General features: G+C 35.7%; 1 protein-coding gene across 1 annotated transcript; it reads left to right on the forward strand.

Annotated features, from left to right (window-relative positions):
• Positions 1 to 231: 231 nt before the first annotated feature.
• LOC110030181 (magnesium-dependent phosphatase 1) lies at positions 232 to 12,913 on the forward strand (the record flags this gene model as incomplete). The annotated part of the gene is given in 2 exon segments (XM_020732782.1): positions 232 to 722; positions 12,742 to 12,913. Coding segments are annotated over 2 exon segments (282 nt in total), but the record flags the coding sequence as incomplete, so codon positions are not given.
• Between the last annotated feature and the right edge of the window lie 5,587 nt (positions 12,914 to 18,500).

An 18,500-nucleotide genomic window follows, 5' to 3' on the forward strand; every position in this document is an offset into this window, starting at 1 on the left:
CAACCTGCCAACTCAAACCTGGCTCATATAATCCATTTAACATGAGGAATAACATCAATATGAGCTAAAATCAGATCAATTTCTGCCCAATTTCGAGTTGGCTGGTAAATTTCAAATTAATTTAGAGTTAGCGAGTCAATTCAGGTTGACGAAAAAACCCAAAACTGACTAAGAAAATTAAATGCGTTAGAATATTCCTAAATATCATTTGGGTCTAACGTAATACAAATTTTTTGAATCTGGATTCAGAAGTTGAACCAGAAAGACAAATGACCATATGAACGAGAAACAAATGAGAAGACCGCAGGAGTAAGAAAATTAGACGCTTCCAAGGAGATCGAAGAGATTTCCCAAAACTCTAAGGGAGCCTTGGAGGAACCTCGCGATACTCGCTCATCTCTCAAGAAGCGTTTTTTTTCGTATGTTAATATCATTCCTGTCTCCCAAATCCCACTTATCTTAATTATGGTCAAGAAATGATTTCAACCTGAAGCAAAAAGAAGAAAAGCGGAACCATTCGTCTAGATCTTACGTCGTCCGATCGATCCCCGCGACGACACACCAGCTGCTCATCCTCATTGTGGTTGTTGTCGTCTGAAGAGAGGTAAAGAAATGGAGGGCGAGATGGTTAAAGACGAGGCTCTGCGTATCATTAGCCTCTTCGAAGTTCTCCCGAGCTTGGTCGTCTTCGATCTTGATTACACCCTTTGGCCTTTTTACTGGTATGCGGCCATCCTCTTTGTCGATTCTAATCGATCTTTGTCTCTTGTGCTTTATTTTGGCTTGGTGCAGAGCTCCTTTTTTTCTAGCTTGAGTTGTTTTCTAATAGTAATCGATATCGATCGATGTTTTCCTGCAAATATATTTCTATTCTTGTGAATTTTCTTGGCATTTGTTGTTGGTATTGTTATCACTTATTGCGCACGATTTGGTGATCTATTCACCAAATACCCAATTTTATTTTTGATTAATTCTTGCTTAATCATAATATGTTGATAAATATTTAACTGATGCCTGTTGGCCTTATTATTTATTAGGTAACTATTTTGTGTTAATTCTAATTATGCGGTGATTGCTTTGAAGACTAATAGTTAGTTTATATAATTCTTTCCATATCTCTAATAGGTTGGGTTGTAAATTGGCCCAATATGTTAACTCGAATTGAACTCGACTAAGGGTCTGTTTGGGACGGCGTTGCGGAAATGGCGTTGCACCGCAGTTTTGTCTGGGTAAATTATATTTTAATAGTTTTTTCAAAAAAACTGTCACTGAAATCTGCGTTTTCCTACCAGTCATATGTAGGTGCGGTGACAACTTTCTATCTACGGTTTGAATTTTTTTTTAAAAAAATTGTAATAGTCATCTCAGCTTTTTGAAGATCAGATTGTTCTTCAGCAGCTTCACAACTGTTTTTTAATAAGATACAACTACCTCAAACAGATCGAAAAAGAATCTGGGTTTGGGTTGACCTTAAATTTGGGTCAGTTTCAGGTTTAAGCCAATAATTTCAACTCATTTAATTTTTTTTGGTCGGCTTTATGTTGACCCGCAAGCACAAAATTGACTGTCAACCTGACGTTGATCTAAATTTGACTTGAAATTGACCCAAAATTGAACCGAATTTGATATGAATAGATATTATGCACTTATTAAATGATTTATGTTGGTCGGATTTGGGTTAGACTTTCCAACCTATTTAATCTTTGGGTTGGGTCAATTTTGGTTCAAGCTCTCGATATGAATAGATATTATGCACTTATTAAATGATTTGTGTTGGTCGGATTTGGGTTAGACTTTGGGTCAATTTTGGTTCAAGCTCTTGACTCATGAACCTGATTTGACATCCTTAGCTAGATTGCTTGAGATTACAATTCATTCTTCATAAATGGATGAAATCTAATTAACTTAATCTCAGTAAATCTTATTGTTCTTAAATTTTAAATATACTAATCTTTTTTTATTTAAATTTTCTAATCAGCAAGCAATGAGAATTGAATGGGAGTGGCAATCAAGCTCGAGCCACCTTTGTTGTGGCGGTTTTTGACATTTGCCAATAGGCTACATAGCTGGGTGAGTTTGAGTGGGTATTGTTCAATGTTAGTAAGAACCATTTTTTTTTGTGAAGCTATGAGTATTGTTTTGAGTTTATTGATTGATACTCATAGGCTTCAGGCTAATAAAAAAATTAAATAGTTGAGGATGATTTTTAAATCAAAAAGTGCTCATCATTATTTTTAATGATTGACAATATATTGAAATTGTTGGAGATGCATTTCCTATATGATCTTGGTGAGCATCTCCAAGAAGAGGATATTTCTGCCTTCTGTTGGCAGGAATTTAGAAGTCCTACTTATCTTTGAAGTTTGTTTGAATACATATAACCAAAAACAAGTTATATAAGAAGTATTCCATTGCTATAGTCGATGATAAATGTGCATCAGATATACGTTTGCACAAATTTCAACGAAATTAAACAGTCAAAAAGTATAGATCAGTACCATTAAGAGGGTCGATAGAAGGAATACCAAGGGACCACAAATGGAAGGCTAAAAATCCATCAACAAAAGAGTAAGGGTCAGCATCAGAAGGCTAAGCGCTCAGCATTGAAATACTAAAAGACCTGTCTAACTAGATGCAACCCCCCGAAGTCCGGATTAAAGGCTTACCGACCAAAGGTCAATGTCCATCAAGTCAAGTGAGAATATTGATCCGTCTCTTGTTATAATCCGACTCAAGAAAGCATTCAGTATCACTAGCTATCTCATATATGCCCTTTAGATTCCTTGCCTGGGGCCAAAGAGCTAACCATCACATTTTTTTTTGGGAGAATCTCGAAGGGAATTTTATTAATCAAAATAAAAAGCATAAGGATTGGCAGGAGGATCCCCACTACATGCATAACATAATGCACGTGAAAACAAAACTTAGGGAATCCTTCATCCAGTGATACAACTCACGCAAAGGAAAATCAAATATAACCATCTAAAGAAGAATAGAGATGAGCCACCTTAGCGCTTGAAGATCCCTGATGGAAAGATAAGCGAGCAAACCGATAACCTGCAAGCAAATAGGACAATCAAGCCCTAAAAGCACTAAAGAAAGGATAGCAACCTGTAAAAAACCAACCTGGAGAGCATCAGAAGCAAAATTAGGCAGCAGTATAACATAAAGAATAAAAGTAAACTAAATCCACAACCTAGAAAGAAGACATAAAAAGAAACACATACCCAAAACAAACCTTCGGGAGTGAAACTAGCCACCAAGAAAAAGCAAGAATGAACAAACCATTAGATATCCGGGGGCAGCATTTTGCGATAAAAAAGAAGCAAAAAACTGCCCCAAGAATACCAAATGGAGGCAAGTAAACCACACAAGGAGCTACACTAACCTGGAATCAAAATAGGTCAACCCACCAAATAAACAAGCCAACTAAGCTGCACCGAACAACCCACGGTGATTAGCAAAAGGGGAGTAGGGGTATTGTAAGAAAATTTCAACCAACTCCAGAGAAAAAGCTTTAGCCATGGCTTCATATAAGAAAACAAACCAAGCCACAGAAGAAGGACAGCACAACATGAGCCCATCCTTAGAAAAGATGAAAGAGCAACACAAGGACCGACGAAATAGTAAAAGGCTGCAGGTCCCAACTAATAATCAAAGACCAAGTTTCAATACCAAAACAATCAAAACAAAGAAAGAAGAGACAATACCAAAATTAAATATAAGCATTCGAAGAATGCTCTAGATATTAAGAGTAAACTAGAGGATAGAAATCCGAAGATAAAGAGAGTGACTACAGAAGCATCAATATCCATAGGGTAGATAAAAAAAGAAAAACATGAAATAACACACATAAACCAACATAAAAAATCCACAGTCTATACTCCAACATAATGATGCAGCCAACCAAAGGATAAACTAGACATTGTAATTAAAACAAAATTAGACAGACTGATAAAAGTTGATTTCATTATTAATGCTAAGCAAAAACTGGAAAGCGTAAAGGTCGAAGGGCGTAAGTCCAAAGAATAAAAAGCAAAAAAACACTTCTCATACCCAGGACCAAATAAACAAAATTAGATATTACCCTACCAAGATAACCAGCTTGGAAAGTATAAATTAGATATTACCCTACCAAGATAACCAGCTTGGAGAGTATACTTAAAGTTTTCTTATGTAAGGCAAGCCAGCTTTTTTGAATAATATAAGACCTTTAAGCTCTCTATGAATTTCATTGCCCTATAAAAAAAACAACATTATCTATAAGAGCACCCTTTTTTTCCAACCATTCAGTGCATGCATTACCTTCCTAGTAAATATGAGAAATTTTATAATTCACCCTTTGCAATAAGCCATGAATGTCTCGAAGGAGAAAAAAAATCAAACAATTATAATTATTCCCCACATGATAAGAAGTAACCAACTTTATAGCAAGCGAGGCATCAAGTTCAAACCAAATGTATAAAAACCACATAGAGATAATACGCTCTAGGTTGTTTCATGGCAAAAAGTTCTGCATAAATAGCAGAAATTTTGATCACCGGTCAAATGCAACAATGACATTTCCTCAATGATCTCGAAGTAAACCACCAAAACCAGAAGATGAAGTATTCAGAGAACCATCAATATTGGATTTAATCCAACTAATAGGACGCAAGCCCCATTTAACGATAGTAAACAATTGATCTCAGCTACTATCTGCCTTGAATAGCAATTTGATTCTATTGCTAATATTAGCAATTTGATTCTATTGCTAATATTGCAAATTAATTCATGATAATTCATTTTAAAATTATCATGTTTAGAGTTATTCCTGGCTATCCAAAGGAACCCAAGAATAAGAGAGAGAATCACAATATGATGTTTAGAAAAGATGCTATAATGAGACAACCAATGTTGGATTAAAACCTGTAAAGATATATGCTTGTCATAGATATTGGTTATAAAAATACTATCCATTCAGCCCCAAAGACTAGCAGCAATAGGACTTTGGACAAAGAGGTGATCCAAATCTTCTATATAATGGGAGCATTGGCATTTGGAAGCAATTTGGATAACCCTCTTTTGGACTAAAGTGTCGACAGGTAGATATCCCTTAGCTATTTTCCAGTATAATAGAGAGTTTGTAGTAAAAATAACATTATTCCAAAAGAAGGATAACAATTTAATAACGGGCCTTTTCACCCTTATCAAATCCCAAGCAGCTTTTAAAGAAAATTCTCCATTAGTAGACAAATTAAATAAAATTTTGTCAGGAAATTCTTGACAAATCTTAATTTGATTTTTTTGATTTAAAATCGGTTCAGGAACCACATCAAATAAAAGGTTAAGGTTCCAATTACCATTAGTTATAAATTTAGAGACCTTGATCGCTGCAGTAGAATGAGAGTTAATTAAGGAATCTATATCTCTAATCCTGGGCCAATTGTCTTGCCAGAAGAAAATACCCCCCAAATGATCGTCTCATAGATGAGTAAGCTATTTGTCAAATTACGGTGATTCATCCTCTACCCGATAGCCTAGTGTTGTTCTATCGATAAGAGTTCCCTATCTAAGGATCAATAGTCGACAATCCAATCAGCATAGCCGACTGACAAAGCCAAATCGATTGAGTCGAGCTTCGCCGACTCAAAGACCATCAAAGGCTGACCGGTCATCCTGATTAAGCAAAGTTGAACGAGCAGGTTCGCCGAATCAGGACTGACTAACTCCACTCAACCGAGTCATATGTGACCGAACCAAATTCCTATATATATAAAATACTTGAAATATCCTGTAACGCTTTCATTAAAGCAGTGGTGAATATATAATTTCATGAATTATACCCCTCTCATCTGTAAATAAGAGATCATTTTCTCAGAAAGGACTAATTAGTAATTCATATTACTGTTCATTACTTTGCATCATTCTCTTTGTCTCTCTCTCTTTCTCGTCTCGCACTCTATTATTTGGGTGTGATTCACAAACATTTTTGGATCCAATAATACCAATCAGTGCAAATGGGAAAAATGGCATATTAAGAGCTAATCATCACATAACCACATTAAGCATTTCCCAATGATCGTCTCATCGAGGAGTAAGCTATCTGTCGAATTATGGTGATTCATCATCTAACTGATGGCTTAGCTTTATTCTATCGATAGGAGTTCCTCATCCAAGGATCAACAGTCGATAATCCGACCAACAGAGATGACCGACAAAGCCAAATTGAATCGAGCTTTGCGGGCTCGAAGACCATCAAAGGCCGACCGATCATCCCAATTAAGCAAAGTCGAATGAGCCGGTCTTGTCGAACTAGGACCGACTAACTCCAGTCAATGGAGTCATATGTGACCAAACCAAAGACCTATAAATATAAAATACTTGAAATATCTTATAATGCCCTCATTAAAACAGAGGTGAATACGTAACTTCATGCAGTGCACCTCTCTCATCTATTAATAGGGGATCATTTTCTTAGAGAAGACTAATCAACAAATTATATTACTTTTCATTACTGTGCTTCGCTCTCTCTCTCTCTCTCTCTCTCTTGTCTCACACTCTATTCTTTGGGTGATTCACGGATAAATTTGGATCCAATAATACCAATATGCGTGAACGGGAAAAATGATGTATTAAGAGCTAAAATTTACTGTGCTTCGCTCTCTCTCTCTCTCTCTCTCTTTTGTCTCACACTCTATTCTTTGGGTGTGATTCACGGATAAATTTGGATCCAATAATACCTATATGCGTGAACGGGAAAAATGACGTATTAAGAGCTAAAACAAGCAATAGGTTAAAATTATGGAGTTGAACTGTAGAGAAGTTAGGTTATCATGTTTAGTAGTTAAATGTTATTAGCTTCTTGCATCCTTTGTTCAAAGAAATTGTGGAGCAATTAATTGTGATGCATTTGAGAAATGCATAATACTACCAATGGATTAATTATTTATTGGTTTAAACAATGGGATAAAATTATGCATATGGTAGACATTGTGGGAGGGGACATGATTAGGCGTGCACTAATAATTTTTAGAAGGATGCAACCTCATATTTAGAAGTTTTAAAACTAATGGCAGATGTTATGATCTTTTGATCTTTTCATATTGACATTGTCATGTGTCCATTTAGTTCTTACACATGTTTAAATTATGTTTCATGGTGTTACATATGCAATAAGTATATTAGTCTAAATATTTTTAATATGTATTAAGAACTATATTCTATAGAAAGGTTGCTTTAGGATTGTATTTGGGATATATAATGATAGTGAATAAACTTTTGATATTATTAGGCGAGTGCTAATAATATGGAGAAGGATGCAATCTCATATTTAGAAGTTTAAAACTATGTCAGATGTTATGATCTTTTTTTATATTAAGCAGTGCCATGAGTCTATTTAGTTTTTACACATGTTTAAATTATGTTTCGTGGTATTGCATATGCAATAAGTATGTTAGTCTAAATATTTTTAATATGTATTAAGAACTATATTCTATAGAAGGGGTGCTGCAGGATTGTCTTGGAGGTTATTAATGATAGTAAGCGAACTTTTGATTCCTCCTAACATAGGTGCTCATTATTTTGATGAAATTCCTTATCAAACCTTTTCGGAATCTATAAAATTTAGACATTTGTTTAGAAACCACATGTCCATGTTCTAGTTAGCATTTCTTTGGATTTAACATGTTTTACTATGATGATTAATCTCCTAAACTCTCTTCCAATCTCTGTATTTTGAATGTCCCTCTCTTACTTCTGATCTATTTTTTGCGATTGTTTGCTTATTAGCGCAGTCTTAACATTTGTAGTACTCTTTTGAGGCCTCTATCTTCAAATTCCCACTACAAACCAACAAAATAAACAAAAATCTGAGATTAGTCAATTCAAATCTGCTATGCTCTCATTTTGAAAGCTTATAGTCCAATATCTCCTTAAAAGCAGAACTTACACCACCAAATTTCAAGTATTTCCTCCACATTTAATCCAAATCTCCTTCATCTCTATCAACTTAACGTAAATATCCTTCCGTCTACAACAAATCCTCCTCTATAAATTGGAGTCTTTCAATCCGCAGTTGACTCAATTAGACTATCCTAAACTTTCCTTCACAAATATAGTAAGTTCTAAACCTTCTTTCTTTGGAACTTTAATCTCTTTCCTTTTTTGATTGACCTCATGAAACTCCATCAGACATGCTCTATATGCTCCTTATTATAAGCTTGAAAGATCCCACACCAAAGGGCATATAGAAGCTACTTTTAATCAGGCTATGCCATGAACTTATAGAAGGACCAAGCTATGTCAATGTGAATTTGATGAGTTTAGGGAGCTTCCCTATGAAAATTGGATCTTCTTCTCCAAATCATCAATATTGTGGGATTTGTAGGGCAGAGTTAGAAAGTCTTTGAGGTTTGTATGGATAAGTTTGATATTCAAGGGATGGGGGCCTCTATCTTAATTTAATGGATATATTATTGATCCCCTTATTCATTATTTCAGTCAAGGAGTTTGAAGGTGGGGAGTAAGTGGGTTAAAAGAATCCGAAGTTGGATTAAAAAAGAGCTTTGTCTGGTTGAAATTTTGGATTTAGGCATTTACCGGATGAAATTGATAATGATGAGATCTCTTAATGTGTGTGTGATGGGAGGTTTGTTGCACCTGAGCTCATTTAGTAAAAGATAGCTATACATACAGTTTTGGCTGAAAAATTTGTATGGTTTGAAGTGTTGGTTTACGCAATCATCTTCTATGATGTCTTGGACACCACTATCTTTAGGACTTCACCATGAACATATAACTCAGGCACAATAAGTGACTAGAGCACCCTAAGTTATGATGAATTTGAGTTGATTTATGGGTTAAACTTGTTGATTGAGAATTGCCTAGGGCTGTTTGGGGTCCACCTTGATCAACATGCATTTGATTAGGTTGACTGGCTTTAACTGGGTATAATTTTAGTTGACTAGTGTTTGATGTCACAACCTGACCCGGGGCTTGGAATTAACTAAGGCTAGAACAAACGGTCGGATGGGTGAATTAAATTTTCTATATTAACTAACAATTTAACTATTGAAAAAACCACTAAAAATTAAAACAAAACAGTTTAATTTATAATTACCTCATTTTAATTTAATTTGAAGTACTTTCATCTGTAAAGTGTGAGTTAATATGAAAATTTAATTCACCTGTTCGACCATCTGTTCCTGCCTTGGTTAATTCCGAGCTCAGGTCGGGTCATGAAAAAAGTGGTATCAGAGACCAATGTTTAAGATTAATTAATTGAATATCAATGAAAGAGCTAATAGGATAATTATAAAAAAATTATAATAATTGAAAACTTAAAGAGGTAATTATTGTACATCCAGATATAGTAATACACCCAAAATCATAGGAAATTGAATAAATAGGAATAAATGATAATTCCAATCTAAAAATAAATATAAAATAGAAAAAGTAACAACTCATAATCTAAGAAATTAATTTATTTTTCATAACTTCTCACAAGAATAAATTATTTCCTAATATGACTTCCAACACTCCCTCTCAAGTTGAAATCTTGTTGAAAATCATGCTCAACTTGGATTTGAAAACATCAACTAATGTGCGTGGGAGATCCGATGAAGTAGAGCTAAGAAGTCTTCATTTCGTACTACAACTGTCTTTGATTGCAGTTCTTGTAGCGTCTGTAGGTAGGTATAAGACTTCTACTGGTAATACTGCAGATGAATTTTCAGGAAAGTAGACAACCCAAAGTTGTCTTTGGCTGCATGTAGGTAGGTGGAAGACTTCTACAAGGAAGTTTGCAGAGGAATTTGCAGGAGAGTAGACAAACTGCAGGAAAAATAAACTTCTAATTGACTGTGATTCTCTTTGACTGCAGTTTATGCAATATTTGTAGTTAGATAAAAGACTCCTACAGATAATGCTGCAGGAGAGTTTGCAAGGAAGTAAACAACCTGCAAAAAAAAAGGCACTAGGTATGACCTGAAAAGAAAAGAAAAAAAAAGGAAAAAGTACCGAAGGAGGGCTTGTTGCAGGAAAAACTTTAGAGGGCCTGGAAAGGCTTCGTAGGAGGGCCTGCTGCACGAAGTCTTTCCTGCAGGAAAGGCTTCGGAGGAGGGCCTACTGCAGGAAAGACTACGGAGGAAGGTCCGTTGCAGGAAAAAGCTTCAGAAGAGGGCCTAATATAAAAAAAAGCTCCAGAGAATGGTCTGCTGTAAGAGGTCTGCTGTAAGGGAAGCTCTAGAGGAGGGTCTGCTACAGGAACAATTCCAGAGGAGGGCCTGATGCAGGAACAATTTCGGAGGAGGGTCTGCTGCGGGAAGAATTTTGGAGGAGGGCCTGCTGCGGGAAGAATTCCGATGGAGAACCTGCTGTGTAGGGAAAAACTCCAGAGGAGGGTCTGATGCAGGAAAAGCCTGAAGGAGGGTCTGATGAAGGAGAAGACTTCAGAGGAGGGTCTGATGTAGGAGAAGGCTCCAGAGGAGGGCGTGATGCTGAAGAAGGCTCTGGAGTAGGGCTTGCTGCAAGAAGAATTCCGGTTGAAGTCCTGTTGCAGAAAAAGCTCCGGAGGATGGCCTGATATAGGAAAAAACTCTGGAAGAGAGCCTGCTGTAGGAAAGCTTCCGAGGAAGGTCTATTGCAGGAAAGATTTTGGAGGAGAGTGATAACACACTTATGGATAATGCAACGTAATTTCCAAGCTCAAAAGGTACAAGACCGCTCAGGTTGTTCCTTGAAACATCCAAAATCTGGAGCTTGTTATGCAGGCCAAGAACTTAAGTTATAATATCATCAAGCAGGTTGGAGAACAAGAGTAAAGATTAGAGTTTGGTACAGTTCCTAAGGCTATGGGGAATGCTGCCAGTAAGAAGATGTCCTAATAAGTCCAGGTGCTCAAGATTTATGCACTCGAAGCCAATCTCTTGAGGGATGGGGCCGCTGAGATAGTTGAGGTAAAGAGCATGCAAAAATGCATATTGCCAACAAATCCATGAATAGTATCATTGAGATGGTTGCTATAGAGGTTTAGGGTTTCCAAATGAATATGGTTCGAGAGGAACGGTCGAATCTCACATATGATGGTTGAACCCCAGGTTCAGAACACAAATCATGAGGAAACTGCTGAGGTAGATAGCCAGAGAGGAGATTCGCTTCGAGGTCGAGAATCTCAAGGCTCTTCAACAACCAAATATCACCAGGAATCACACCTGACAGACAATGGAACAACAAGTAAAAAACTTTAAGCTGTGAAAGCTCACCCATAAACGTCGAAAGGTGCCCTGTTAGCAGTCATGTTAGATGGGGGCAGTTGCGGACTATTGGGTTAGAAAGCGGACATGAAGTTGTAGTGACAATGGAGATGTTTATCGCAACAAACACAAAAATTGACACGAGGCAGTGACCTGTCATTTGCTCCATCGGCATTTGGCAATCAAATGCAAAAATTAACGACGACCATTTATGGATGATTCGGAAGTGGTTTCGACTGGACTCCGAATGAAAATTCTCCTCAACTACGTTTGTAGTATTAGCTCTAGATAAATAAACAAGGAGAGTTCCGGTGGCTAGTTCTCACAGGAAGGAGTTTCGATGGCTAGGGACCTGTAAGGAGAGCGTTCTGGCTGCAGGGAGTAGGAAGTTTCCGGGGAAAAAACTGAAAAGAGGAGGTAGAAGAAGGGTCTGCAACACGAAAAAGATTGCTACCTGCAGTGAATATGAAGTTTTCGATAGTAGGAGACTCTAGGGTTTGTTTCAAAGTTCTGATATCATGTTGAAATTCAGAATAATGCTTAATATTGTCATTGATATGAAAGGAGGTATAAATAACCCTTACATGAATCCTAGAATAGGAAAGACAATAAAAAAGAAATAATATGAAAAAAAAAGATATATCAACTAAGATCTCGAATTAATCAATTCATATTAATTATTTTGGAGATGAAGAAAACAACATAAAATAGGAAAGTCTAAAATAGGAAATGGAATAAGCCCAATGCAAGGAAATAAATATAAAATAGGAAAGGAAATAACTCATAATCTAAATAAATAATTTATTCCTCATAACTTCGGACATGAATAAATTATTTCCTAATATAACTTCTAACATGTTTTAAGTTGCTTTAAAAAATTAATTGCTCTGTAATGGTATGATGGGGCAGCTTTCTTCCGTGTATATTTTAGATTTATGGTTATTTGGCTTATTTTAACAAAAGAGTAGAGCTTGTTCGTTCTAACTTGTCTTCCATTGGCATAAAAAAACATGTTAATAGGAAGTAAAAGAAAAGTTGATTGGATGCTAGCATTCCCTCTAGCTGTTGAAGGTCCGTTAGATTTAAATTAAGCTCACCAAAATAGTTTATTTTTAAATTTATAAATTCTAAGGGCTATTTTAAACTTCCCTGGATATGGCTTGATGTCTTTTGGCGCTTGTTTAGTTCTGTGTTACTCTCTTTCTATTTGGCACATCTAGGCACTGATTTTCATATTACCAAAACTGAAATAGCATGCCATAGACTAAGAATTGCCTTAAAGGAAAGGATTTTTGCTATTCTGGTATTTCTATTTATGGCTCGTCATAAGTTGTCAAGAGACCTTGATTTGGAGTTGTTGCCTTATCCTTGTAGTTTTTGTTCCTTTAAATTTATCAATATGGATTTGGAAATAGTTTGTATTATTTTGAAATTTATGTTAAACCAAATATTGACTAATTGGAATTTGTTTTCAAGGTTTAGCTTTATTTTTTTCAACTGTTTACAGTGAAATGCGCTCGAAAAGGGAAATGCCATCTTTATACCCACAAGCTAAGGGCATCATACATGCATTTCAGGAGAGAGGAATAGAAATGGCAATTGCTTCACGATCGCCCACTCCTGACATCGCTAACACGTTCATTGATAAGCTCAGTTTGAAGTCGATGTTTGTAGCCAAGGTGATCTTTGTTTTTTTGTGAAATTTCCATTTTTGTGTGCTCATATTAAAAGCTTATGCAAGATACTTTCAATCTAATTTTTAAATTTCTAAGGGCTTGCTGGGATTAATTTTGTACTTTTGTTTTTTTATTATTTCTAAGAAAATGTTTGTTTCTGTATTTTGTTATATGTTTTTATTTTTTTGTTTATAAAAATAAATTAACATGTTTTTAGAAACACTCAAAACAACTTATAGGTGTTTTGAGTATTTTAAAAAACAGTCATATTTCAATCAAATATGTCAAACATGTTTTGTATCAAATCAAAATATAAACAAAATAAAATAAAACAAAAATTAGAAAATAAAAATAAAATGAACCCAAACGGCCCCCAAGAGATTGTGAAAGTCACAGTTAGTTTTGGAGATTTATTGTCTCTGGAAAATTCGAGAAAAACAAGTTCATAAATGGTAAGAAAAATGTCAGGGATTGTCCACACACTGATGAACAAACGTGCTTGCATGTTGAGTGATGATATAGGGCTCTATTGAACTTGATTGAGAGCGGTTTCTCTCGACTCAAAAGCTCTAGCTCATCTGAGCGTGTTCTGTATTCAGTTTAATTTGTAAGGGTTTCTTGCTTGGCCTGATAGATGAATAATCTGCAATAGTAGTTGAGAATGTTGTATTTGTGTTGTGGAGATTAAATCACAAGGTCTTGGCATTTCGTTTGACAAATTGGATCTGAAATAAATATAAATTTAAGAAGACAATGCCTAACAAGGGAGAGACGTGATTGCATAAGCCTATTGAGTAACAGCATATAAAGAAAGATGTGTGTGTAGATAGATTGACATCAACACCTGATAATTTGATCATGATAATGCAAAGCTTCTCTTGTTGACTAAGATAATTCTTAAGGAATTAAAAATTAATTATGACTAATTTATATGTCTGATAACATGCGCTCATCTCCTGTTTATAGCATGTGAAGCACAGCTACTTCAAGCCTAAACTTACTAGCTGTTTTCTCAGTTTGTAAATTGGAGTTACTAAACTTCTACAATTAAAGAAATAAATCTAATTCCATTTGTAAATTGTCCGGCTGACTTGGTTGATTATATTGAGTATTATGTGAAAAATCTCACCTGCCCATGCCACCAAGCATCAACCCTCCTAAGGGGGTGTTTGGTAGCCTACTTTTAGTAAAATTTAGTCATGGATTTAACTTAAATCTAGCCAAACACTAAAAAAAAAAAATAAATAAAATCCAATGCTCTGTTAAATGAATTTTTTTTGCATTCCGTCTCTAAATCTCGTTCGTGTTCCGTCTCGTAAATCTAGATTTAATAAATCCGATTGAGAGACATATGTAATCTTATTTCGTATGCTCTGTAAATGTGGTTCTCCCAATTGCAGTCTTATGTAAACTTTAAAATGTTTGAAGCAATCTTGATTTAGAATCTGGCTTTTAAAGACATCTTTTCAAGAATAATAGAAATGTAAATGTTTATTTGATTGAGGATAGAAACATGTGTGATTCATTTATACAATTACGAGCTAGGTACGTCTTGCTTTTTGTTTTTTTCAATTTTGATTTGCTTTATCAGAAACAGAAACTCTGTTATGAAACTAAAAAAACATATTTATGGAAGGAAAACATGCTTCTTCAGTGGCTTTGCAATTTGCTTATGTTGTATTATACTCATGATGGTTGGCTTAGTGATACTCGCCTATAAACTGTGAAATGTTACCGAAGTGCGGAACATGTAAAGTAGACGCTTTACCACCATCTCTCCTAACGTTTTTTCTTCAAGTAACATTCCTGACACTGTTATGTCTGCATTTCAAGCTAGCTCATAGCTAGAGATGCAGTTATTCAATACCGAGGCATAGTTTCCCATACCTTTGTGGTATTAATCTGTCTTTTTTTCTTTTACAAGCTATTCCAAGGGATTGTTTAGCAATCTAAATTTGCGATTTTTCTAATTTTATTCTCCAAGTTGCAAATTTAAGCTTAATTTTGTATCTTTTTTCTTTAGTCCTAGGACTTATTTATAAACCTTCTATTAAAGAGAGAAAGTGATGAACAAAAACATAAAAATACAAATCAACAAAAATACGGAAAATAGCAAGAATAAAGAAAATATAAACTACATCGAAAGTTAAAATTAACCACTTGTTGTAATAACTGAAACAATAAAATTAATAGTAACATTGTTATTATTAAGAGTTTCAATAATGCAGTCATTTCGGGTGAGAACAAAATGCCTTGATAGCTTAGTTTTAAAAAGAAGTGTCCCATTTGAAGCGAAGGAGAATTAGAGCGAGGGAATGAGAAGGAAGAAGAAAAAGAAAAGAAAAGAAGAAGAAGAAGAAGAAGAAAGAGAGGAGAGGTCGACTGGAGGAACCTCGTGTTTGGGTAGTAGTGGAACATCTCTTCAAAGCTGAAAGAATTAGATTCTTGGGAGAGAGAGAAGCCAAATGTGATCAAAGAATATGAGGACTTGATCAAGCTGCTCAAACATGAAGGAGGAAGAGGAGGATGTGGCGTGTTGGCTTTGTGCGGGAGCAGACATCGTTGAACAAGTCGAAGTAGATGACATCGAAGAACAATTCTCACATTTGATTGCGTGGAAAGAGAGATTTACCAGAGGGCCAACAACAGGCTCCTGAGTGAAAGCTACAACATAAAGGTTAGGCATGATCCATTTCGTGCCGAAAGAGTTGTCGTGCTCGAAGGAGAAGAGGAGAGGAGCCTTTGCGGGTTTCACTCTTGTAGGAGAGTTTAAGCCGAAACAAATTTTTTAGGGTTAAAGGAGCCAAGCCCATGAGGTAGGGTTTACTATATATACAAGTAAGTAGATTCAAATTATTGATTCATGCAAAATTTTAATTAAGAGTTATTTTACTTCTAAATAAATTCACAGTATTTCTGATGTATAAAAGTAGCTAATAGAGATGAGCCTATTCTAAATTTAAACCAGAGTTTGCAAAGGTATATTCCAAATCCGAGAATCACCAACCTTCAACCGTGTGTTTCAAGGCTTTAAAGCCAAAACCGCCAGCCTTCTTAGGATTACACAACCTTTGCTAAGAGCCCCATATATTCTTAGCACCATTCCTCACCCAAAGAAATTTATTGAAAAACCTCTCCATGACATTAATAGCACTTTTCTTCGGATTAAATACCTGCAAAACATATAGAGGAATACTCTGAAGCACACTAGATAACAATGTTATCCTGCCCCAGTAGAAAGGAGAATAAACATTTCTCCAATCGTTAATTTTACGTTTGATTTTATCAATAATATCATCCATATGAATCTTTTTCCTCCTGCCCCTAATCAAATTAACCCCAAGGTATTTAAGAGAGAGAGGGGCATAGTGATAACCTGTATAAAAAACCCCATAAAGAATAAGTTGTTACTTAACCTGTTTGCCAAAATACATATGACATTTGTCACAATTAAAAATTAGTCAATTTGTCACAATAAAAAATTAGTCAAGAACAATTCTGTAATATATATATATATATATATATATAGAAAAAACCCAAGGGCTAATATATTAAAGAGGAAAAGATACAGATGGGCTGTATGAGTGGGTCTAAAAGAAGGCCCAGCTCACACAATACAACACACAAAATTCCAAATAAAATAAGATACATAAAGATAAAAAAATCAAAAACCATCAATAGGCGTAAAAGACGTCCCACTTTAGTCCTCCCTCTGCCTCTAGTTCTCGGAAGGGAGCCGGCTAACAAATTGGTAAGGTGCGTACCATTACCCGAAGTAACCAAAATATCATCCATCAATTTCTGAGCTCAAGTAGGTCTCCATTCTTCTTCTTCCTCTTGGATGTGTAAACCGGTCATTCTTCATCTAATCAATGGATTGATCTAAAGGTGGTCAGACATGTGTAGGCTGTTGCACATCATGATTTCCATGAGTCTGAGTAACACTAACATTTTGCTCAAACTGATAAGGCGGTAGTAAAACAATAGAAGTATTGCCACCTATAATATCAGTGATAGATTCTAGAGTAGTGGGATTTGAAGAACCTCCCTCGCCCCCACGATAGGAGGTTCCAAAAACAGGGGAGCTACAATATTGTGTGGAGATTGAATGGTTGACATATTGTATGCGAGGATAATGACGTCTTCAGGGGTATTCTTTTGATGATCAATAGTGTTAATAACTTATAGCTGATCAGGAGCAGATGGATTCACTGCCTCTGGCGGAACACTTTATTTTTGGTCTGAGGTAGGGGTGTAGATGGTGGCATTGAGAATTAGAGTGGCAAAAATACGACAGTTCAAATAATACGAAGTAAAATACTCAATCACTATCTTTTGCCAATATCTATGGTGCTGTGTGCCAAATCAAATTTTCTCAGAAGCGGTTGAAGTGATGTTTCTTTTACCAGGTACTCTGGCTTTAGATGAATGAGAAAAATTAAAAGTAGGAATGTCCATTTTGAGTGACTTGCCATAAGTTGAGGCAATAGAGTACAACACTTTTTGAGCAAAGTAATGAAATTTCAGACCAGGGAGAAATTCAAACTAGAATGATTGGTGGTTCCGTTTGTGGGTCAAAATTCACAGACCATTTCAAAATCTTCATTGCTCTGTTATCAATCTAGATTACATTTCTAGCAAATAATCACATGTTATGCTCTTCATTATTAAGTTGAATAAGAACGTGCCTTCCATCTAAAAGTTCAATTTTTCACTCTCTCGCACCACGTATCGCATTTCGCTGCGCTCTTCATCGATGCGAGAGCCGAGATATCCATTGTCGAGAGTCGTACTTGCAGCGGTGCGACCTTCGTTGGATCACAAATTCTTTCAAAAAGACCTTAAATTGTTAAACATGAGACCTTATCTTCAAAGAATTCAAATGGCAAGGACATTTCAAAAATATTGTATTAAGAAGTGCAAATGGGATTGGTTAAAAAAAAAGACCTTAAATATGAGAAACGTGGACACCCACAAGGGCAGCAACATACGATCTGTTCGAAGCCATCTCCAATAGATGGAAGTGCCTGTAAACTGTAAAAGTGTACCTGGCGAGTCTTCACACCCTTTAAGTTCAAATGTGCATGAGACAAATTCTCCTATTTAATATAAGGAATTAAATAGGGTTTGTATTATGCTGGGTTCGGGAAAAACTTCCTATAAGGGCAAGCCCCTATAGTTAATTACGTTTTAGGTAACTGAAATTACCTAAGAATACTCTCAACAAAATCAAGAAAAATTATCTTCAAAGAGTTCAAATGACAAAGACATTTCAAAGATATTGTATTAAGAAGTGCAAATGGGATTGGTTCAAATTTGGAACATTTTGTTTTAGAGTTCAAAGGAGGAAACACTAGAGGATATCACTGATCCGAAGGAAAACTTCGGTGATTTCCCAAGCTATCCTATTGTTTGGCTTCAATTTAGGAGGAATCATTTAGATGTTTCGTCCTGCAATTTTTATTAGGATTTACATTTGTGTGAAACAATCAGCACAAATAACCTTTGCAGATGTGAGGATTTAAGTCACGACAAATGACTACCTCGGAGTCCTAAGACGGGTTTAGGGCTTATATTGTACAATATGGTT

The sequence above is a fragment of the Phalaenopsis equestris genome, unplaced genomic scaffold (genome assembly GCF_001263595.1).
Source record: "Phalaenopsis equestris unplaced genomic scaffold, ASM126359v1 Scaffold000002, whole genome shotgun sequence".
Taxonomy (NCBI): Eukaryota; Viridiplantae; Streptophyta; class Magnoliopsida; order Asparagales; family Orchidaceae; genus Phalaenopsis; species Phalaenopsis equestris.